The 22,850-nt window shown below is 43.9% G+C and overlaps 4 protein-coding genes across 14 annotated transcripts in view; 1 reads left to right on the top strand and 3 right to left on the bottom strand.

The window, feature by feature from the left end:
• Nucleotides 1–3,627, bottom strand: part of LOC106745240 (ran-binding protein 3) — a 4,733-nt gene extending 1,106 nt beyond the window's left edge. Inside the window, exons 1-6 of one of the 4 annotated variants that reach the window (XR_001374512.1) lie at nucleotides 3,221–3,627; nucleotides 2,810–2,932; nucleotides 2,110–2,193; nucleotides 1,305–2,011; nucleotides 313–701; nucleotides 18–223 (exon numbers count right to left, since the gene is read on the bottom strand). Coding sequence is in view for 2 of the 4 variants with exons in the window: in XM_014620674.1 (XP_014476160.1) it covers nucleotides 390–701; nucleotides 1,305–2,011; nucleotides 2,110–2,193; nucleotides 2,810–2,932; nucleotides 3,221–3,359 (1,365 nt within the window). In the remaining 2 variants the exon portion in view is untranslated. Of the gene's footprint in view, nucleotides 1–17; nucleotides 702–1,304; nucleotides 2,012–2,109; nucleotides 2,194–2,809; nucleotides 2,933–3,159 lie in introns of those variants that run through there. The other 3 variants (XR_001374511.1, XM_014620674.1, XM_014620676.1) reach the window with 3 other exon arrangements.
• Nucleotides 3,287–7,814, top strand: LOC106745241 (ropporin-1-like protein). 2 transcript variants are annotated; one of them, XM_014620678.1, is made up of 6 exons: nucleotides 3,287–3,359; nucleotides 4,436–4,812; nucleotides 5,471–5,729; nucleotides 6,269–6,450; nucleotides 6,520–6,723; nucleotides 7,642–7,814. In XM_014620678.1, the coding sequence occupies exons 2-6, from the start codon at nucleotides 4,551–4,553 to the stop codon at nucleotides 7,785–7,787; spliced, it is 1,053 nt and encodes a 350-aa protein (XP_014476164.1). In that variant the 5' UTR covers nucleotides 3,287–3,359; nucleotides 4,436–4,550; the 3' UTR covers nucleotides 7,788–7,814. The 2 variants fall into 2 exon arrangements, with proteins under 2 accessions (XP_014476164.1, XP_014476163.1); XM_014620677.1 differs by having other exon boundaries at nucleotides 6,269–6,723.
• A 92-nt stretch (nucleotides 7,815–7,906) lies between these two features.
• On the bottom strand, nucleotides 7,907–11,813 carry LOC106745239 (N-acetylglucosamine-1-phosphotransferase subunits alpha/beta). The gene is made up of 7 exons (XM_014620673.1): nucleotides 11,606–11,813; nucleotides 10,958–11,379; nucleotides 10,661–10,872; nucleotides 9,705–10,488; nucleotides 9,464–9,635; nucleotides 9,199–9,386; nucleotides 7,907–8,444 (listed from the first exon to the last, which is right to left on the bottom strand). Exons 1-7 carry the CDS (start codon nucleotides 11,756–11,758, stop codon nucleotides 8,135–8,137), a joined length of 2,241 nt encoding a protein of 746 aa, XP_014476159.1. The 5' UTR covers nucleotides 11,759–11,813; the 3' UTR covers nucleotides 7,907–8,134.
• A 512-nt stretch (nucleotides 11,814–12,325) lies between these two features.
• The window catches only part of LOC106745257 (putative fatty acyl-CoA reductase CG5065), a 31,263-nt gene continuing 20,738 nt past the window's right edge, over nucleotides 12,326–22,850 (bottom strand). For 4 of the 7 annotated variants that reach the window (XM_014620707.1, XM_014620710.1, XM_014620708.1 and 1 more), the window contains exons 2-8: nucleotides 19,974–20,252; nucleotides 18,418–18,734; nucleotides 16,575–16,822; nucleotides 15,942–16,128; nucleotides 15,671–15,856; nucleotides 15,310–15,570; nucleotides 12,326–15,229 (exon numbers count right to left, since the gene is read on the bottom strand). In XM_014620707.1, the coding sequence (XP_014476193.1) occupies nucleotides 15,151–15,229; nucleotides 15,310–15,570; nucleotides 15,671–15,856; nucleotides 15,942–16,128; nucleotides 16,575–16,822; nucleotides 18,418–18,734; nucleotides 19,974–20,252 (1,557 nt within the window). In that variant the 3' untranslated portion in view covers nucleotides 12,326–15,150. The remainder of the gene's footprint in view (nucleotides 15,230–15,309; nucleotides 15,571–15,670; nucleotides 15,857–15,941; nucleotides 16,129–16,574; nucleotides 16,823–18,417; nucleotides 18,735–19,973; nucleotides 20,253–22,850) is intronic. The other 3 variants (XR_001374515.1, XR_001374514.1, XR_001374513.1) reach the window with 3 other exon arrangements.

The following is a 22,850-nucleotide window of genomic DNA, read 5'->3' on the forward strand; positions in this document are numbered from 1 at the left end:
GGGGAGAGAGAGAGTGAGAGAGAGACCAAAAACAACATACACATATATGCATACATATATCTATATATATATAAAGAGAAGAAAAAAAAGGGATGAATATATAAGAATCCAACTTGGTACGAGTGCCGCGACGACTTAGTCTTCCTTATCAGGCTCCTCCATGAATACTGATGATCGAACTGCCGGGGGAGGGGAAGAAGTGGAGCGGGTGGGACTGCGACTTCTGAAGGAAGGCACAAATCATAGCCATTCTATTGCGCACGTACTAGAGAATAGGGCCTTATACTCCGAAGGATATTTAGCTCTTCTCACGTGTTAGTGACCTCTATGTTGCATGAATTAAGTTGACAAGCGGTCAACGCCCGTCCGCCAAAGTTGCCGATCGGTTGTCAGTGTTCCGTCGCCAGCCTCTTCGTCGTCGGACGCTCCTGGGCGCGCTTCAGCCGTTGCAGCAGGAGGATGTGCAGCTGATCGATTTCTTTGGGCGCCGCCTGAACGATTACGATTCGCACGTCGCCCATCTCCATCGCGGTCAGCCTCAAGGACTTGGGCCCGGCCCGCTCCGCGGTCATACCCGGCCATACTTTCGTGTTCAGGATCACCCGCTGTGTGCCGGCGGTACGGCCGACCAAACGGGACTCTTCCTCGAGATCGTTCAGTCTCAACGTGCCCCTACCTCTCTCCAGCCAACTGCAGGTAGTCTGCAATACCGAAGACCGGATTAAATGATAATTGCATCATTCCACCGACTTTTGGCGTGTCACATATCTTCGAAATATCCACCTACTCGAAATGTAAATTTCGAATTATCCGCTACTCAAAAGAGTGTAAAGAAGGATTATTTCGGATTATTCGTTGCTCGAAACGTAAATTTCGAGTTATCCGCTACTCCAATGTAAATGATGTATTAACACTTATTTGCCACGTTCATTTTCTTAACTGATAATTACTCTAAAGAAATAATTAACATAATTTGGTAAATGTATCATTTTCACTTCGCGTTTCATTGATTCTCTATTGACAGTACGACAGATTTCTCAAGTGCAGCTAATTATACTCTACGCGTAACTTAACGAGTAATATAAGCGATCGCCACGATATTTTGCGTGTTAATAACCTACATTATGTATTAAAAATTGATTAATATACATACATATATATTATTATTATAAATGTAAAACTAAAAATTTATAAATATGTAACTTTTATACTTTCTCTATTTCTTCATTTTAACGATCTAGAATCTATTAATAATTCCAGTGATCTTTTAATAGTTCATGAATAACACATATTAATAGACATACCTTATCAAACGCAAATAGCTTGCAATTGATCTGAAGGACGTTCGTTTCCCCTTCCTCGCCGGTCAGCAGTGTCACTTGATTATACTTTCTCTTGTTGGCGCGATTAGCCTCTTCCAGCGCTTGCGCCGCCTGGGTTAACGTTAAACCTGGCCTGACAGTGGCACGGCAGACCGCAGCTGCGTTCGAGAACAGAAGTTCGGACGATCCGTTCTCGTTGGCCTCCTCTTTCATGTCACTTTTCGCTTCTTCCTTCTCCGAATTGTCCGAACTCTCCGTATCGGTAGAAACGGTGACACGTTCCTTCAAATTCTGACCGAACACAAAGCTAGGAGTGGAGGCACTAGGTGCCATAGTGCTATTTACATTGTTCTCGTTCTCCTTCGTGCTTATATCCAGAGGCAGGAATTTCGGCTTCGCCTCTTCCGCGGGCTTCTCCTCCTCCTTGACATCCTTGCTAGTCTCAGCTTTATTGCTCGGCGTCGCGGACGTGTTATCCTCCTCTTCCATAGAATTGTCGGTGACTTTTGTGAACGGATTGTTAAATTTCGATGGTTGCAGAACGGTCTTGTCGTTAGCAACTAAAGAACTATTGGTAACTGAGCTTAATTGCGACGGCCTTAATATAGATGACTTTGATTTACTAGTTAAGGTATTTGAGGATTCATTCGCACCGAACGAATTACCAAATTTCGAAGCAGCTAGCACACCTGTAAGCATACGTGTGAATTGAGACGCGGTGTACCTTGTATTGCTTGATACATCTTGTACTTTAAGTCTCGTGTACAATCTGCCTGCGTAAACTTACAATTTATTTTATTAGAAGAGTTAACAGCTACAATCGTCGATTCTTGATCACTTGGCTCCTTGGCCATTTGATCTTCTACCTTATCTGCAAAATATATTGATAAGTAATTAAACATATCCCATCCATAATGCCAAAAAGACTGATGTTATTTATATATTATACATAAGAGAAATAAACTTGATATTCCTATACCTCTGAACCTTTTCGACGATACTGACATATACGCATACATTTAGAGTTCAATTTTCCTCTTTTAACTCAAATATTGTTGACAAGACATAATGCATGTCATTAAGAACAAATATTCACGACAAGAGCCCACAAGAAAGAGAAACATTCTGTTACCTGACTGATAGATGTTATATCCGTCGCTTTAAAATTTAATCAGTTTCTCCCAACTCGAATAAATTCATCTCTGAAGAAATTAAAACAAACAAGAGATCACTTCTTCAAAAATGCTTATATCATTCGGTAGGTAGCTCGGAGAGTCTCGCATGTCTCTTAGCACCTAATCTTAATTATTAAGTAAACATACATATGAAGTAACATTATATTTCAACCAATTAATTTTACATCTAGCTCAAACGACTATCATACATTGAGTAACTACCCGGCGTGATCTCTTTGTTGTTTTGAGCGGTGCAACTTTCAAGCAACGTAAGATATTAATAATTCACAGTAACGACAGGAGTTCTCGTACCTCGGTCGGTGGTCGACGTGGTTGAATTACTGTGCCCCGAATTTTCAGGGGAGCTTTTCGAAGGGTCCTCGGGCGGGTCGACCTTCAGGATAAGCGACGAATGGCCTGGTTGCTCCGTATCCTCTAAATACAACATAAACAAACGATTAAAATTGTTATCGCAGGCAGCCTTCGTCAGTCTGCGGGCACGTTTGTGAACGTGCAAATCTCGCAAAGAAACTGTTACATTGTAACTCGGACCGGGCTACATTTACGGGGAATCTACGGTATTTTTTTTGGCGTTATCTCGCGACATCAACATATGCACAGTATAGGCGTGTAATTAAATTTAGAGAAGCACAAAAACGCACCCTTGCAATCCGCCATTTTTTACGTATGAATAAATGGACACACGCTGCCGCTGCCACCTACTCGATCGAACGTTGGGTAAAAAAGTATAGTCTGCGTACTGCATACACTTGCAAATACGTCCCGCCGGTCCGACCTTGCGGTTTGCGGCGACCGAGGCTTGAAAATTGTCCGAAGCACTTCGTGAAACTCGCACGTGCATGTAGGTGTGACGTACTGTTTGTTAACATGAAGTCAAGTCACTTTTCGTAAACTTGGTCGGACGGTGTAGCACCACTGAAAAATAATAGAGTTCGTTTAACCTATCATTGAGTCGTACTACTACGTGCTCGGATTCCTCGTCGAGACAAGTGTCGCCACGTAGCGAAGACGTTAGAACTAATCTTGTAACGTCACGCATCAGAGATCCGAAATGTTTCTAGCCGAGCGCTTAAAGGCTGTGTTCGTATGCATTCGCTTGCCAGAAGTGAAGATCTATCATTCGTGTTTAGGCCCTGCGCACAGTTGAAATATATATTTGGAGTAAGAATAAATGTTAAATATTAGGAGTAGGAATCAAGAGAAAGAATGAAATATAGGAAAGATATAAATATAGGAATCGTGTTGTATACAGCCGTTCATTACATCCCGTTGTGTGAAAATAATTCCTTATTCCTATTCCTAATATTTAATATCTATTCTTATCACTAATATACACAAATTAAAGGAAATTTCGCACTTTTGAACGAATGTCATTTGTACGCGTTTATTTACTTACGCGATGCAACTCGACAGAAAATAATCGTAATAATCATGAAAAAATGTACAACTTAACGGATTTCGATTTACATTTATGTAGTACCGTGAAAAATAAATGAATCATGTTCGAAAGTGTGTGTTCTGAGAACTGGAGACCTCAAGATGCTTGCCGAACTGTCTCATTATCCCTACTTTTGCGCAAATTGCAGCCCGTGAGTTCCGCTTATTCCTCGTGATCGAGAGAACGACGTGTTAAAGACGGGTCATTGCTTTTACATACGTAACATTTCCTATATATTTCATTACATTTTCATACCTTCTTATATATTTCAATTAACATTTGAACTAACACGGCTCAAGGGAGGATCAAACGGGTCTTTGTTTCTCGACAACAACGCGTTCGCTCGAGCGGACCTTCGTCGGCAACTACGAGTGAGAAAGAAAAATCCGTTCGAACATAAAACGCACACTTCTTGGAATTCGAGTGCGACAATATCCCCTACGTGCCGAACAACAGACACTTGCTGCTACTTTGCACAGCTCGTGCACTCGCGCGACGAATCCCATCGTCGTCGGTTTCCCGGGTAACCGGAGCGCCGCGCGGAGGCACAACAATGAGCGGAGGATTCGCCACGCGAACAACGTTGCCGTGAACATGTCCCACAATATCGAGCAACTACCGCTGTCCGGCAAGGATATCGCGGTACCGGCCAAGCTGCCGATGATCCTGAAGCAGTTCTGCAAGGCCGCCATCCGGACGCAGCCTTACGATCTGCTCAAGTGGTCGAGCTCGTACTTCCGCGCCTTGGCGAACGGTGAGGAACCACCGACTAAATCGCGACTGGAATACCCGCCGCCGAGCACCGCCTCCGGCTTGACTCTGGGCTTCCTCAGGGTGCTGCTGCGGCAATTTGGAAGTACGACTTCGCTCCGGGACGGACGTTCCTGTCGACTGTGAACGAAGAGGAAGAATGAGAAGAAGGGGAAAGTCCGCTTTTCAGACGGTCTATAATTCGCAAGTAGATTTTCCCGCTTGTGCATCCCTTTGAATTCGCAATTAGAGCATTTATATTACTAATTACAATTTGTATTATCAATTACAAGTATATCGTAAACATGTTATAAATTATAGTTTAAAAATACTGACCTTTTCGGTCTCTTCTTCCAAGGTGGAAAAATTCAAATTTTCCGCGAACGAATTTTTCTACCTTCGGGGAAGAAGTCGGGAAAAGTCAGCGGGAAAGTGGAAAAACTCGGTTTTTCCCGAACCTCCGAAATTATATTAATAATTACAACTAAATACAACAAATATAACTAAAAAAGAAATAAAAAAGCAACAAGAGACACAAGCGAAAAAAAAAGGAAAATTCTCTCTTTTGGATTTATGTTAATTTATTTTGTGTTATTTTATCAGATTTCTCATTTATATCCAATTCTTTTTACTTTTTTAATGTGTTTTCTCACATTGAAAGTAGAATTTTGTTTTAAATTTTGTCGTGAATTATAGATCGTCCGAAGCGAACTCGCGCTTTCGTTGTATTATCGGGCGCTCATTCTCGCGATTTGCCGTTGCAGATTACAACAAGACTTTACCCGTGGAGGCGATCGCGCGTCGTTGGGACTGCCTTTGTCTGGATCGTCGGGACTTCCAGACAATCACGACGATCGGCAAGTTTCGTCGTAGCTGCCAAGTGAAGAGATTCTTGGCTATCGCGGTGGGCCTGCTCGGCGGCAACCTCACCGAGACGATGATCATGGTCTGCCAGTTATTCAGCCACGAGCCGGACGGCGGCTCCGCGATGATCCCGCTCAATTTGTTCATGGAGATATATGAGTAAGTATCCAGAGGACGTTAAGATGCCGGGTAATACCTTAAAACGTTTCAAAGATGTCTTCAAGGCAATTGTATCGTGGAATGCAGGATTTTGCAGGAAATGACGATCTTAAAGGGCCCCTAAATAAGTTTATTATTTAGGGAAAAGGATGCAAATACGGAACGGTTTTAAATGTTCAAGAAAAACTGTAGCTTAAAATGTAAATGTTGAATGAGTCAATAATATATCCCAACTGTTACTATAAATTCTGCAAATTTCCTATAGTTATATTTTCAAAACAAAGTGGCCAATAATTCTGAAATTCTCATATGTAATGTCTTTATATTAGTTCTTAATATCACAGGGATTCCACATTAAAATCCAAAATGTGGTTTAGAAGAAATTAAAAATAGAAGTTAAAAATAGGGCGTTGACCTTAAGGAATTAAGGACCTTAAGGAAAGGTCGCAGGAGTGAGTTAGCAAGTTGCCGGGGCAGCGACGTTGACATGTGCTCTTCCGGTTCTTTTTCCGGTTGAACGTCTCTGTCGTCATCCACAGGTACCTGGCGGGACTCGCGTGCGACGGCAACGAGAAGAGTTCCGGCGACGAGGAGTCGAGCACGTGTAAGGACACTTCCACCCGTCACACTTCCTCCATGAACAGCCAGGATGATACCGATGCGGACGTCAATCTGGATCTGGAGTCGATGTCCAAGGACGAGGTTAACTCGTACTCCAAGAGTACGTTATCCGTTCTGTTCCAGTGTTCTCTGCCTCCGAGTTTGTTTCATGCATTCGTTCCTTCCGCAGCCGATCCGTCGACGGAACCGGTGGAGAGCAGTTCGTTGGAAAGGGAGGAAAAACTGGACGCCCTGATCGGCGGAGATCGCGTGGCCAAGGATACTGCAATCGGCGAGAGATTCTGCGGCACGAAGGACGTGAGCAACAGCGACGGGAGCGTCGTCTCCGGAGCGGAGAAGGACAAGAGGACTGCTGGTCGCCTGAATGTGCCAGGTAAGCGATCGCACCATCGAGTCTTCCCCGTGAAGCCTACGCTGAGAAAAATCCATCAATTGCTGACTTGTAATATTGAGTTGGTCGAGAAGTTCGATTGGGTTTTCTGTTCCTCTTCTGGCGGCAGACCTGTCGTCTTCTAATACGGGATCTAATGAACGTTGCCAAAAAACTAGCGAAGAATCGTAGACAAGGACGATTACTTGATTGATGAATAACTTTTCATTGCAGTTTTCTTCTTTCTTTTGCTCTAAAAGTCAGCGAATAATTTTAACATGACATGCAACCTTCGTTCCTAGCTTATATCTTTTCTTATGATTCCGTCACGTTAATTTTACGACTGCTTGTTGATTAGCTTGTTAAAGTAAAAGGAAAGTTCCCGAAGTATTTCACAAACGTGCTCGGTCGATTACAAAAATACCATCTTATGGACATATTCTTTTATTACAACGTATTCCGCAAAAATCCCCGGCATTTTCGTTCCTTCGCTCCTCACGTCATCAGACGAGACGGCTGCGACGAGGAAACAGGAGTCTTAAAATTATAGATTTGGCATATTTCAGACTTTCAGTCTGAAAGTTTCCGACGCTCACGCAATTGTAAACTTGTAAAACTAATCGAAATTACTTCAAAGTCAGCATCGCGGTAGACTCGGGAATCGAACTTTTTCATCGTGGACGGAAACAGGACTTTTCCCGACGAGTTTCACAACGAATATCTCATAACCAGTAGGAAAATGTATCTCCTGAGAATACCTGAGAAACCAATTTTCCTGTTGGACGCGAGATGCGTTCCGGAACTTATCCGGAAAAAAAAAAGCGTCGCAACCTTTCCGTCCACGATTGTACCCGTGACTGTCTGTCTGTCACGATCTGACGATCCGCGGGGAGCCGCTTGAGCCTGAAATTCAAACCGCAGGTATAGGAGCGCGCCTGTCAGCCGAAGAAGTCGCGAGCGTAGCGGCGTGGATGACCGAGTGCGCGCTGCTTCAGGAGGGTATGGTGGGTCCGCGAAATATCCGGCACACGGAGTGTCCACCTCTGCACCGGCGATCGGATTCGTGATGACAAGTGTCGCGCGGACACACGTAGAACCGCAACCGCGACGTGGAAAGCGGTCGCACGCATGATCTGCGGAGACACGCACGCAATAGCTCTCGCTTGCCGCGCGCGCGGCCTCGACGTTTCCGCTTAGAATCGAACTCTTTATTAAAATGTAATTACAAAAACTGTTCGCCCGCAGTATCACAGAGGTAATATCATCTTATCTAATTTTAGAAAACGACTCACTGGAAGTTCTTACCGGATAAAGAGCCCCCTTCCGCCTCCTGATCCTGTCCGATTGAGAAACGTTTAACCGTAATATTTGACTAATATTTGTGATTCATTCCTTATATCATGTCGAAGATCCCTCACACGAGGAGCGTGGGTAACTCGCGAATTCTGCACAACCTCCGCATATGATGAGAGAGCACGTGATAGAACGTGAGAGCGAGCAGCAGAGTTACTAGGCACAGAAGCAAGTTCCGGGCCTTGGCGCGACTCGCCTTCCACTCGAGCAGCTCGTGCCGGTGGGAGAAACGATTCCGATATTGCACCGGCAACTCGAAGGTGCTGCGCAACGGATACAGGGAACGATAGAAGTCGTTCAGCAGAGCGCGAACGATCTCGTTCTCGGACCGCCGGCTGGGATCCATGTCGTCGTTCAAGCAAATGAACTTCCTGAAAAAAAAAAATGAAAGACGATTAAGCAGCCCGTATCTGACTATTCGAATTGAAGATTGACGCAAGATTGAAGATTGGAACTTGATCGGTCGGGGTAGAGAGGGCCAAGGTGGAAATTGGTTGATTCCTGGAATTTCAATCTCTAATTTCTGAGTAGAATTTTTATCTCCGATATGTTGACTTTCATCAGAATAGAATGATTTTATAACAAACGGACAGAAGAGCCTGAGAGGCTCTCAGTGCAGAATAGCTGAAATTAACAATTCGAAAATATTTTACCTCCTTTAATTCTATTTATTCAGTAAAATAGTAACATTAATGTAAATGACAGGCTATTTATTATTATATCATGAAATAATAATTCTTCTATCCGAATGAAGTTTGATATCTTAGGCTTCCGCAGTGTGCAGAGATCATTTCCAATCTTTGATTAGAATTCTAATCTCCAGTCACTAATATGAATTTTAATCTCCAATCTAATACGTTAAGTTTGATGTTCTAGGCTTCCGGGTATAAAGTAGTCACTGATTAGAATGTTAATCTCTAATCTGATATTCGGTGCTTCCCCGTGCGCGGAGAAATAATCTCCAATCTTCGAATGATAATCTCTAATCTCCGATCAAAATTCCGATATCTAATCTTTCTCAGAATTTGAATTTCCGCAATCGTCAATCTTCAACACCTGACCGCTTCGGGGTCGCTCGAGTGTCTCTACACGTTCGACGGTAAGGAGAAAAGCGCGGACACGTACTTGGGATCTCGTCGGATCTCATCGAGCAGCTGCACCGTCAACGAGACGTTGCTCGTCAACATCTCGAAGATCTCGTTCTTGCCGGCTTTGATTACCTCGTGCGGGTACCGGCTGCTCACGCCGAACCTTGAGCGCATTCTCCTAGAGACCGTCTCGCAGTTCGATATCAGTTCCTTAGAAACTACCGGCTGTAAGGAAGCAGAGGGAAAGTTTGCAGAAGAGTTTCGCTCGGCTGAGAAGTGTCGATCGCGTCTGCAACACTCACGAGAGTCGAGTCCAGGTATCTCTCCCCGGGCGGGACGCGGACGGTCTCCGGCAGATTCGCGCGACGCGAGCAGTTCGTGATCGCGCTCTCGAACTCCATGACTAGATTGTAGTCGAGAGGCAGGGGGTACAGTCTCGACAGGAGCGTCCTGATCTCCCGGTCCGACCAGGTCCTGAAAACAACGAGTCGCTTGTTTTTCTTTTTCACCCCACCAGCGCGAAATGCGCGACGATTTCCTTACTGCGACTTGTCGGTGTCGAACGCGTCGAATATCTCCTCGATCGACACCCGCCGCTTCTCGCTGGCGAGGAAGTAGAAGTAAGAGAACGCGAACTGCATGTCCTCCGGGTCTCTCACACGGTGACTAGAGGTCTTCCTGAACTCGGCCTCGAATTTCTGCTGCATGCTCGCCACCACCCACTTGTCGATCAGGTGCGGCATGTGCGCCGGCACTCGCCTCCGTTCGAGTCCGTAGACTCGGTTGTAGATCTTGTTGACGTACAGCAAGGACTCCGCGTAGGTGTCGAGTCCCCGGGCATTGTGCCGCCACTGATTGGGGTAGGCGAACTTGCCGAACTTCGCGGAACCGTTGGCGCGCGCCGGGTTCACGATGTCGTCGTTCGGATGGCTCCGCTTCGCCGACTGCTCGACTGTGCGACTCTTGTTGCTCGAGACGCTTCTACGCGGCGGTTTAGGATACATGGGAGAATTCTTCGCGGGCCCACCGTCATCTCCGTCGTCAGGTCGTACGTCGCGTAGTAGCCGTAATTTCGGCGAATCGGCAGCCTCGAGGCCGTCCGACTCGAAGGTACTGAGATTACGCGCGAGCAATGCTGGAATCGTGGACGCCTCCGTGTTGTCCCACCGCGTTAGACCGCGGCTGTTCTTATTGCGCAAGATGTCCAACAACTTCAGCCCGTTATTGCTGACCTCGCGGGAGTCTTGCAGATACTTGTACGGGTAGTCGTTTTCCTCCTCCATCGCTTCGCTGTCGAAGGGGATCGCGGTGGTCTGACAATCTCCACCTGCGCATCAAGTCGTGTCGTGAATCTTCATGTCAGAAACGAAGATCCGTCCTTAAAGTTACCGGGATTTTGCGCTTACTTTTAGATTATGTACATACACATAGAATTTTTAGGTTTTTCAATTTTTATTTGACTTTAGATCCGGAAGAAGTTACCCTGTATTATCGCTTACCGTCGAATTCGCACAGGGTGGTGTTGCAAGCGTGGTCACACGACCCGTCGCCCACCCACGCCCACGGACAAACCTCGGAGCAATCAGGAACCCACCAAGCCAGATACATCTTCTGCCCACCCGCTTGAGTGACGAAATCCTCCGGCCATATCTCGGCGCCCAGCATAACGTCGTCGTTGAAATACAAAAATTTGTCCGATATCCCAGGTATCCTGGAAGAAGAGAGGGAAACATCGTTACGACCCGGCACACACTACTATATACACATATCTATCTGTTGTATATATTTCCAAGCACCTATGAATATGACTTTCAATAGCAGGACTAGAAAAAGTTGGTAAATCACTTTTATTCAGAAAAATATCTTCGTGAGTGACCAAGGTCACCCGTGGATTATCCATGTCGAGCCAGCTCGGTATCTGGCCGTTGGTGACGATGTAAACGTGCCGTACCCAGGGCGCGTACATCTCCAACGACCTCAGTGAGTAGCGCAGCTCGTCCTTGTCATTGAATCTCGAAGCGGCAGCGCTGAGAGGCACGACCGGGATGTGTCTGCGGAGGCTCTCCAAGAACAACGGATCGGATCCGTTTACCCACGTGTAAACCACGTCTATCGGGACATGCTGGCAGAGTTTCCTCTGGAAGGAAACCCCGAGGATATTGTCGTTGAAGGAGTGGAAGACCGCCTCGTACTTCTCCTTGCTCCATGTCAACCACACCTGCGGCACGGAAGAGTCGCAATTGAGACCCGCCCGGGGATCGAACTCGTCGATGCAAAACGTCGACAACGTTATACTGTACATGCAATTGTAGAAATGATCCCCCCCCCCCATCTCTCCCGAGAGATCGATGGGGATTAACGTATTCGGGGAATCGTTCGCGCGTGAAGAAGAAAAGGGAACAAGCAAATCCATGCAGCAACACACACAGGAGCGTCGTTCTAACCTCTCCGAAGTGTATTATGCCGATAAATATGCAAGTGAACGCCAACAGGATCACGAGCAGGGAGTACTTGTACGAGAGCAGATCGTAACACCGTCGCTGTATCAATTTCCATGTGCTCATTATATTGATACAGACGTTGGATGCGATCAGCATCGCGTCACGGACCGACGGATGAGGAAACGCGCCGCGCGCCGCTCGCGTGTCCGCGCCATCTGCGAAACGTCGCGTCCGTCGTTCGGCTCGCGAGAACCTCCTCCCATCTCGCAACTCTTCCGCTCGTTCCTAACAAAAATAATTAATAGAATAGAAAACGTTTTCACTGAAAAATTCGTCAGCCAATCGTTAGCCAATCCGGCGGCAGCGATTTTAGCATTGACGGATTATTTTAACGTATATAAAAATATTGATGTGTTTTAAATCGACTAGCTCATGTTGAGAGTTAATTTGTTCAAAATTAATCAAGTTAATTTGAAATTCTGTGAATGAATATATAATGAAATAATGCGTGAACTTTTTAACGTAACTTTTAAGTGGATAACTATAATAATATATAATAGTTATTACCGAACTCTGTGTATCGGAAATAAAAATATCTTGATTACATGTCGCGCGGAAGAAGCGCAGAGGAAATGGAGAGCGACGAGATTCATTTGTAAAGGAACAAGTCACGTAAAATACCTTTCATATAATTACAAGTCTTGTTTGATTTGAAGTTACATGTTTGATATATGACAAAAGTATTACAACAGTTTTATGCGCATTGATTTGTATAAAATTATGAGGTCGCTTAACGTATATCCCGTTAGTTCATTGAGATATGTATTACTTATTTTACATTGTCACGCGCACAAAAAAACGATTTGAATGCCGAGAGAGACATTGCGCTCGTTCAACTAAAATTGTAATACTGTCAACGTTTGTAAGATGATGAAGTAAAGTCTCGTCTTGTCAATCTTGCCCGAATCTGAATTTTCCGACAAGTGAATACAATTTTCTCTCTCTCTTTCTCCCTCGATCGTGAGTTTAATTCAACGTAATAATTTGCCAAAGATAACGTAGTGATCGCGTAACTTCCATGATGATCTCTATCATGTGTGAGACAAATTTTTTAGAATTAACAATCACAGATAACTAGGAATTCTGCACGAAAGCTCGAATCAAAGTACGCCGTCTGCGAAACTAGTCTGTACACAATAATCCCACGACACATCGGAATTAAACTGTAAATATATATATATATATATATATGTATGTATATATTATATATACATACATGAAATACTTATACACACATGTATACGGCTGCGCTTCGTTCACAATATACAAATATACACCTAATACTTGCGCACCCGCATCTTTAGTCCGTCGCATCAATGATGAACGCTGCTCCGTCGATACACTTAACGCAAGCTGTAACAAGCTGTCCATATGAACTCGTTATCTCTTATCTCTTAATTCTATCGACGCCGCTTATAGGAGAACTCGAGGCAAGACGGGGTCGCATGGTAAGACGGGGAAACGCTATCCCAGACAGCACAACGTCTAAAATCAGATCACAAAGGTCATGAGACTTCTTTAACACGTGTATAGGATGTCAGGATACAAGGATATAGAAATAACCACGCAACTATAGACTTGGAGTTGCACGTGACGAACGGTAGCAGGAGCTCATTGAACTAAAGAACACACTGGAACGAGCACTGGCGTGAGGGAGGCCTGTTAGAGAGGCTGTGCGGCAAAGGCCACATCTAAATTATATCTCGTTCTTACTAACATGCTATGTAGTCTTACTAACATGTTATATAGGCTAAGATAAGACAAAGATGGACATACTACTTGGATACTTGTTCTCTTGGCACGAGGTCATCTGCCAGAAACAAAGGCAGTACTCGTTCCAATATGTTCTTTAGTTCGGTATAGGAGCCACTATGTCGCAAGTTCGAGTGAGTTGATGAAAACCAATAAATCCGATGTAATTTTACGAGTTGCTCGATACCGTGTCGAGATAACTTTGTGTGTTTGTGGTACGACACGAAAAGAGGAGAGTAAATCACACGTAATATGTTATATTTCATGATAGATTAGTCGTTTGTCTTCAACCATTTCATCCTCAACGCTATCCCATCTTATCGCGAATTATAAGGCAAAATGAGGTCAGAGGTTTTTGAAAAAAAGCTCTCTTTCTCTCAATTTGTTTATATATAATCAAAGTTCAATTAAAGTTGATTATAAAAAGAAACGTTAATAATTATCTGAATTAAGATTGTTTCGTTTCTATTCATTATTTTCTCTTAGCATCCCTGTCTTATCCCTAAGTTCCCTATTACGGATTCGCAAATGGACGAGTGTTAACTGTTTCATCCATACCGCCCTCTTCCATTCGCCCGTGAGCCTGTTACGGTAGAAAAGCCGACCACCTCGGTCGTGATTATCGCAAGAGTATGTAGACTAGCAAAAATAACTTGTCCTCGATGTCGACGTTATTTGTAAGGCAACGCAGAGTTAGGTACGCCGTGTGTACGTATCTGATGACGTTTTCAGAATATACCCCGTTAGAGTCAGTCTTTACTGAGTAGCGACAAAATTTGCATCGATAAAATTTCGGTTCACTCGTATCGTATTATTAAAATTATAGTCAGTAGGGACGTGATATTCGCGTAATACAATTGGTCCGACGCGTGTTTCGAAAGGCCCGCTTGGTATTTTCGTATTGGTAGTTCGTGAGAGATGCAGAGCAAGAAGCTGCGATCCAGTATCACTTCGACTTCAACGAGAATACTTCGTCAACAGAGAGTCGTGTTTGTTTCTCGAAAAGCCTCTACAGTGTGTAAATTCTGAAAGATATATAGAGGAACGACGTGACGGATTTTACTGCATTTAAAGGAACTTGCTATTTTTCCTTTTCTTTTCACCTTTCTCTCGCCATCTTGGGTGTTCCGGTTCATTCAGGTAAACAGAACCCTGGCTGCGTTAAGAGGAGTTAAAATAAAATAAAAAAGTTTAGAAAAGTTTAATTCTTTTTCCTCTTTTACATGCGTTCTTTTCTTTTTCCACACGTGCGATTTTGCTCGTCTGACGACGAGTTCTCCAGATGAAACGTAAATTCTATGTTCCTTTCTCGCGCGTTTGTAATTTCCACTTAGGGAGGTTATCATGCGCATTTATTCTCGCGACACTTAAAGAAAACTTTTCTACCTTTCTCCCGCCTTCTCGGGAGTTTTGGTTGCAGCGTACAGGCAAATAGAATCCAGACTGTTAAGAGAAATATATATATAAAAAAAGAGAATAAAGTATTTTATTTACTCTTTCCTTCTCCTTTTTTCACACACGCAATTTTGTGACGATTTTTGGTTCTGACGACATTTGGTTCTCAAGACGAAATCCTGTGAAATTCTGCGTCCCTTTCGCGCGCGTTAGTACCACCGTGAAATTACCATCCAATGTGTACAAATCATGCGTTTGTCCTCGCAACATTTCTGCGGTATCACTAGTCGTCGAGTCGCGTGAATTGCGATCCGCGATCTTACGAGGAATTCTCGATGATATCACCGAAAGGCAGATCTGATCATCCACAACAATACGAGCACATTGAGTATCTGGGTTAATCTGTGTACCCAATACAGCCTGCAACAAGTCGATTATTCACTTATTTTCCCCGTCGTGAGCGTGAAACTGACCTGAAGGTCAGTTCGCTGGAGACTTACTTTGACAAGCGATTTCGCGCTTTGCTCAACGTGTCCAGGTCGTCCCTCAGGATGTACTTTCGGATACCTAACATGTACAGACGCATGTACGTGTCCCAGTCCAGATTTCGGAAATCCAAGTTGAAGTCCTCACAATTTCCCGACGCTGTCACAAACTTCAACAACTCCGTCATGTTGTTCGAGTAGAACTTCCACTCGTTCGTCGCGAAGAACTCGCCGGTTTGCGCCGCGCGTTCGAATCGTTTGACGATCTTCATCATTCTGAGAGGAAAAGAAAAAAAGAAAAGTAGCATTTGTGACAGTAAAATTGCTCGTGTACACCAAAGAGAGAGAGAGAGAGAGAGAAAGAAAAAGTACTCACATCGGTTTGCCACCTTGGACCTTTATTAAAAGATCAAGGACGAACGCGGGTAACACGTGCAATGTGGCCGCCAAGATGACGTGAAGGAATTTATTTGTTCTAAACGTGAAGCCCGGATACCACATCACGTATTTTGACGGGTTCTGTATGGCGTGTTTCTTCAGAAGTATACCGTATTCGCGCCATCTAGTAAGCAGAATTATTTTCCCGATTTAGCTACTTCAGCGGTTTAGCGGAATTCCGCTGACATCTCACGAGATACTCGACATACCTGATGGGATTCATCGTGCTACTGGTGCAGTTGTAGACCTTTATCGTGTTGCTACGTTGCGTGGCGTTATGCCAACACGCGCAGATCAGTGTGTCGATCACGTAATCGACAGGTACAACATCCACAACCAAATCTTGATCGCAAATGATGGTTCTCACGGTACCCCTGCCCATCTCCGTCATTATACCTGTCGAATGATCAAAGATTACTCATCTATTAATGTCGTTATTGTGTGATTATAGAAGAGAAACAGTCGATTAGAGATACAGTTAACGCAATCAGGCGCCTTTGTGTATATATTATCCCTTTATCAAATTATTGCTTTTCAACCGTAATTTTGTTCTCTGGCTTCTGTCGAGTCGATGTGTTTGGAAAATTGTATGCAACGTCAATTGTTAACAATATTTGATCCAAACATGAAAAATAATATTTCAATACTATGATTCACATAAAATCAATTTCGAAAGATTGATTTAACGTTTCTTGTTTACTGGGACGCGTCTACCTTGACAAGCTTTCACGTCTTACGAGGGAAAGCCGAGCGACTTAATTCTTTCATGGCTTCGCCACTTGCTACACGTCGCTCGAGTCTTAAATGTAAACACAGATCGCTTATTCACAACGAGATTATACCTGTGATGCCGCATGCATTATCTATCCAGCCCGGAAACGGTTCCTGGTACGCGGCACACACTATGCTCGGCCGTACAATCGCGATTGGCAAATCGTTCCCTTTACTCAGCACAATTTGCTCCGCCAGACTCTTCGTCAACGTGTAAGTATTCGGATGTTTGCCTAACAGCTTCTTCTCTATTATGTTCATCGTCTCGTCGTCTAGATTTTCGCACATGTCGATCACCGTGTGCGGCTTTACCTGCGTGCTATAACGTTAAAAAGACACATGAGAGGTGTACACAGATAGTAATGCTCAAAACTAATAGAAAAAAATTAACAAATAAAAAAGTCTTGCGTATCTCTTACGAAAAGAAGATGGACTACAGGGAGAGAAATATCTAAAGAATAAACTTATTTATTCGGTGTGGATACTAATAATATAATCATACTTAAATCCCTTTAGATTCTTTGATTTAAATAGAATAAACAATTGCTTTCATGAAAAGCTACAGATTTAAGATGTATATTTTCTCATTTGGGAACAATTTTTCCTTAAAACCCAGTGAGAGATAAATATCGAATCGACGTCGATGCATTTCTCACTGAGAAAAGTGCGTATATTAATATAAACAAATGTGTTATTAGTACCCATCGAATAAATATTTATTCTCTCAGTCTAGATTTCACATGACGGAGGGAGTCTACATTGCGTTAACCCACTAATGGCCAATATCCCACTTATGGGGTGCTTTTCTCTTTTTTATTGAATAAAAAATCTATGATAAAATAATTAATAAAATTATTAATAAAATTATTCGATTGATGTGTAATTTTATTTTTACGTTCTCGGCATCTGACTCCCAGTTGTATCTATGCCTTCAGTAAAGATAATTCTAACACTAACCAGAGATTTGTAGTAGATAAGCAGACTGATCTCTCGATAAAAAATGTTTGCAAAGGGATTGTGACCTACAAGTCCACAAAACCTCATTCCAATCCGACTATACACGCTGGAAATATCGCGAGCGAGGAGTGACCGTCACTGGACGCACTTATAGCCCTAGTCATCGCGCGTTCTCCTCACACCACCCACCGAGTATCGAACCACGAGTATCTCTAAGTAAAAGCGTTTCGCTCGTACCTATGACCTGCATACTTCCATTCTTAACTGCCGGATGCCCCTATTTGATCCCGATACGGCGCTTGTCGCCTCCACCCGACACGGTCGAGTGATAAATGGAATAGCGGAACGGTGTAATTGCAAAGCAGATGGATGTCTGCCGGTGATTCGTGTGTGTGTACACGAAGATTCCGTACATAATGCCACTCGAAATTACAAGAATGAATGTTTCTCCCAAACCGTAGAACACATTCTTATCCATACAAGCAAATGTCAACAATCGATTAGAGTAAATTGTGCCAGTGAGACAATAGAGTACATCACTCTTCAATTTCATGCGAAAATAATAGTAATAATAGCTTTATTATGTTCCGAGTTTCTGAATAATCTCATTCGTGGCAGAATGATGAAACAAGCATGCAAAGGGCGAGGCGAAAGAATAAACTTCTTTAGGAGATTTAAATTCACAAAGTAAGGCAAAGGATAGAAATAGTACCAGTAACGAGATAAAAATACACATGAAAATATGAAAAATAATTATATAAAAGTATAAAATATATGAATATACAAAATAATAAAGATATATAATAAATAAACACACGCACATACGCGCGCGCGCGAGCGTCCATAGAAGGAGACAAATTCACTCTACGCGAGTGGGGAAGAGTCACTTTGACTTCGAGACGCGCGAAGATCTCCGTGGAAGGGATAAAATATCACGAGAAAACCGAGGATGCTCACCTGTATATCGTTTCGTTTATCTCCCGTCGGTCCGCGTTACTGTAAGCCGTGCTGACGTGAATGATGCTGATGAGACATTTTATGCTCCTGCAGAGATCCAGTATGCGTTCCGTACCTTTCGTGTTCATATTAACAGCCACCTTGAGCGGTTCGTCGAAGCGCACGGTAGCCGCGACGTGAAACACGATGTTGACCCTTTGTATCAGCATGTCCTTATCCTCGGCATGGAGGCCCAGTTCCGGCATACCCACGTCGCCGCTCACGGGGACGATCTTGTCTAGGACACCAGGAAAATTCAATCGAATCCTGTCGAAGACCTGCGAGAGGGGGAGAGAGAGAGAAAGAGAGAATGAGAGCGAGAGAGTTCTGTTTGAAGTTACCCGTTTCTTCGCGATGTTGTCGTTCCGTTTAAGTTATTTATGACGTTCTACCACTTCGTCACCGGCGCTGAAGTATCGCGTCTATAAGAAATATCAATTTGACACAAGTGCGCGTCAAAGTTACCGGGGCAAAATGTGACATACGACGTTAAGTATTCAAGGTAATAAACGGATAATGTAAGTTCGATAGAATAACGAGAGCAAGTGTGTGTACGTCTCTGTTCTTGAAAGTGTAGAGTTTCGGGGTGAAATCCTATTCGAAACGAATAATGATTCACTCGAGGCGACAATAAAAAGGGTTATCCGCAAGTATCCGCGCGTGTGTGCATATTTATTCTTTCTAATTAATTATTTATATTAATTTTACATATTAACCTTTTATCTCTCTTAACATCCTTATTCTTCTTCCGCCGATTGCGCGTTACACGTGAGCGGGTAACCCTCTTTGCTGACGCATACGATACGTACAGCTGTCAAAGCTGTCGCTTCTGCTTTCAATACCACTTTCTGAATTAATCAACAGTCATGAGAAACGTACAGCTAGAAACGAATACGGCTGATCGACAATTGATTAATAAATGGTAAGGCACTTCTGGAACTGAGGGTGACTTTCACTAGAGTCCAATTAAGCTAATTGACGGTTTAAAATATATATGTGTGTGTGTGTGTGTGTGTATGCGCGCTGCCAGTCAGATATCAGTTTTATCTTACTAACGCGGATAGAAATTATGAACTTTTCGATTACATATTGTTGAACAACAAGTTTCAAAACTGAAAATTAATGTTAGCGATTTTTATTATTATTCATCGATTGGCGTAATCGGTCACCCACACAGGTGACTTTCTCCAAATTCTCATTAGTCTAGTAGATGATTAACTGACAGAATTATCAACTAAAATTATGGTTAATGAAAAAATTAAGAGAGAAGGAGTTAATAATTACTTTTGGTAATTTTGCCAGAGAGAGAGAGAGAGAGAGAGAGAGAGAGAGAGAGAGAGAGAGAGAGAGAGAGANCGTCAATTAGATTAATCAGAATTTGGAGAAAGCCATCTTGAGTGTACTCACAATAGATTCACTCCTTAATTTCGCACGAAAATATTCACTCTGCACGAGTGAAGGGAGTCACTTGACTTCGAGTGAAGAATTTCACCCGAAGAAATATGGCGAATACGTACGGGATTTTTCAGCAGTTCCTTGCAACGTTCCTCGGCGAATTGACCCTTTTTCGAGCGGATTAAAAGGTAGATCGTGGCCAAACGAGGACACGAGCGCAGCAATTTTTCGAGCAAGGCTTTTCCTAGGAAGCCTGTGGCGCCGGTCACAAGGATCACCTTCTCGGCGAAGAACGCGTCGATGGAGCCGCCTCCCGGTTGCACCTCGTTCCTCGTGTGGTTCGGATCTGCTTGTGCGTTCGTCGTTCCCATTTCGCCGCTTTGTACCTCAGATGATGATGTCTGCGGAGATGCGTTCGCATTGGAGGACATTCGCAAAAATTGAGGACGAAGCAGGATCAAAGTTAATCGAAAATTAAATTTATATTGTGGAAAATTTGACTTGTGGATTTTTAATCTAAAGTGAAAGAAGAGATAAGGCCAATGAGAGATCTGAACGCCGGGGTGGATGTGGCGAGAAGTAAAATGTCGCGTACTAATACTCAACGTGAGACTCTGTTGCGTCTCATTTTATCATTCTTATTATTTATTTCTTATTTTTACTTTAATAGTAGAGGTGGAGGATCCAAAGATGTCTTTCTCGAATTTCAAATTTCGAGCAAGGAACCGACATGGTGAAGATTCAAATGATTGAAGTTCAATGGATGCGTTCAGCAGGGGATGTAGCTCGGTAAGCGCTCGGTGATTATTGTTTGTAAGTTGAATATATTTAGATCTTCGATAGACCCAGAAGAATGCAGTAATCAGGAGCAATAATCACTAAGTGCCCACCCAGCTATATTTTCTGCCGAACGTAGCTAATGTTTCTTCGAAAATTGCAAAGTCACTCTGTTCTTATAATTACATTGTGCAAGGTTTAGATTGTCGAGATAACGTTTCAGGCATGCGGTATAGAAAGCTGATATAGATCGAGGAATGAAGTACCGCGTGTAACGGTGTCAAGCAAACAATGTCGCCGTCATATTTTCAGCTTATTATGTAATTACTAAGACAAATGTGATGTACGATTGACATACGGCGGAGTATTACATTTTCCGGAAAATAAGCAAATCAAAAAGAGACGGATAAGCCCTTGTACGATCGAGCGATATCTCTCTACAGCGCTCAAGAACGGTAAGCTCGAAAAATCGGCATCTCCGGGACTTTGTCGGCTATTTTTCGTGGATACAATCGAGAAAAGAATAATGAAAGAAACAAAGAATAAAATAATACGCCATCGTGATAAATCGCTATTCACAAAAAAAAAAGAAACGAAAAGGTGGAGAGCTGATTAATCGTAGGTTACGAATTCAAATTTATTTACTTAAACATTCGCGGAAATTCACAGGAATTACGGCAGCCCGACGGACCGTTCGCTCGCCGTTCCAGAAGTTAGAGCGGCAATCGTTAAATCGCGATGCCCCCGAAGTAGGCGAAACGGTGCCGCCGTGCCGTTGCGCGACGGCGTGCATAGGCGAAGGGGTGTGTGGGTGCACGCGCGCGCGCGACGCGCTTGTATCCTTGACTCGAGAGCCGTAACACCCGTAACTTGTGCCGCATATTTTTTTCAAATCGATATAGCCGTGGTGACGGTCATCAACCGACGACGGGAAAAGCGCCCGTTAATATTTCACGCGCCACGGCGAACACACACACACACACGTCTCGTCGGAGCCGTGGTGGTGGTGTTGGTCGGCAATGCTTTGCGGGGAAGTGTTATAGACGTCACAGGGCCTACTTTCCGCCGGGCTCATGACGCCCTTTACCGACAAACGATCGAACGCGTATCGTACGTGTACGTCGCGATACTCGCCCCTCCGGCGAATCACCGGTGTTGCCGTTCGTCACGTCATCGGAATCCGTTTTCAGGCCGTTGCGCGTGAAAAAGAATGATTTATTTATTTACCTTACACGGATTAAAAACGCTCGAAATGACGGCTTATACCAATCGGATTTTTCATCTCTACTTTTAATCTCGGTAATATTTCACAGATTATTACGATGATGAGAATATGACAAAATTAGATCTCGATATTCCCAAGTAAAGCGAAAAGTCATCTTGACTCGGAATATCCCGAATGCTCCAGGAAGATCGCGGAAAATGATCACCGACTATGCAATCTGTGACTATATGTTGTTAGGTGCATCGTGAGTCTCGCAAAGCCGCACGTCGCAATTAAGTCATGTCGAAAACCGATCCTTCACGCTGACGACGCGCTGATTGTGACGTAAAATGTATCATTCCGATGTTCACTTCGACATTGTCGTCATTCAATTGTTCCACTTAGGATGTTGTGTCAACACATGTGTCACTGAATGGAGAGGCCCCTCCCCCCGCCGAGATACCGATGTTCGCGCTTCAGCCGGACCGTTTTCGAGCACCCGCCGTATCGGGCGCGCGGAATCGCGAAATCGGCGCGATTTCGCGATCGAAACCGCGAGCGAAAACCGTCGCGTTATCGCTTATCGATAATGCGAAAGCATCTCGTATTCTCCGGCAATCGATCGGACATCGAACACGCGATCAAACGGCTGCTACCATCAAGGCCAAATTTACGTTGGACTTATTTCTCGAGTCCATTCTCAATGCGGAGAGACGACAAAACGCGACAAGCGATAAGCGCGTGCCGCCTTATTGAGTGATATAATTACGAGCGGAGTTCGAGCCTCCCGACGAAGGCTCTTATCGTCGATTATCGAGCCACGACGCACTGACCTAACTCACGCTGGATAGGAAACGAGGCGAGATCGGGTGGCAATTATGAGAGAGAGAGAGAGAGAGAGAGACGGCGAGAGCGATCGCGCGAAGTTGTCCACGACGATTACCGCGCGGGAGAAAAGTTAAATAGCTCCCGCAGCTAAAAACTAACTCCCAGGTGAAAATTAATTATCCATACGATA

The sequence above is a fragment of the Dinoponera quadriceps genome, unplaced genomic scaffold (genome assembly GCF_001313825.1).
Source record: "Dinoponera quadriceps isolate SergipeBrazil2010 unplaced genomic scaffold, ASM131382v1 scaffold1270, whole genome shotgun sequence".
NCBI lineage: Eukaryota > Metazoa > Arthropoda > Insecta > Hymenoptera > Formicidae > Dinoponera > Dinoponera quadriceps.

Bases quoted from the DNA above. Each gene is read 5' to 3' on its own strand.
- LOC106745241 (XM_014620677.1), top strand. From the start codon at position 4,551: ATGTCCCACAATATCGAGCAACTACCGCTGTCCGGCAAGGATATCGCG. The intron at 4,813-5,470 runs GTACGACTTCGC...TTGCCGTTGCAG, and splicing joins GCTGCTGCGGCAATTTGGAA to ATTACAACAAGACTTTACCC. The intron at 5,730-6,268 runs GTAAGTATCCAG...CGTCATCCACAG, and splicing joins TTGTTCATGGAGATATATGA to GTACCTGGCGGGACTCGCGT.
- LOC106745239 (XM_014620673.1), bottom strand. From the start codon at position 11,758: ATGCTGATCGCATCCAACGTCTGTATCAATATAATGAGCACATGGAAA. The intron at 10,489-10,660 runs GTAAGCGATAAT...CTTGATGCGCAG, and splicing joins CACCCTGTGCGAATTCGACG to GTGGAGATTGTCAGACCACC. The intron at 9,636-9,704 runs GTAAGGAAATCG...CGTTGTTTTCAG, and splicing joins TTCGACACCGACAAGTCGCA to GACCTGGTCGGACCGGGAGA.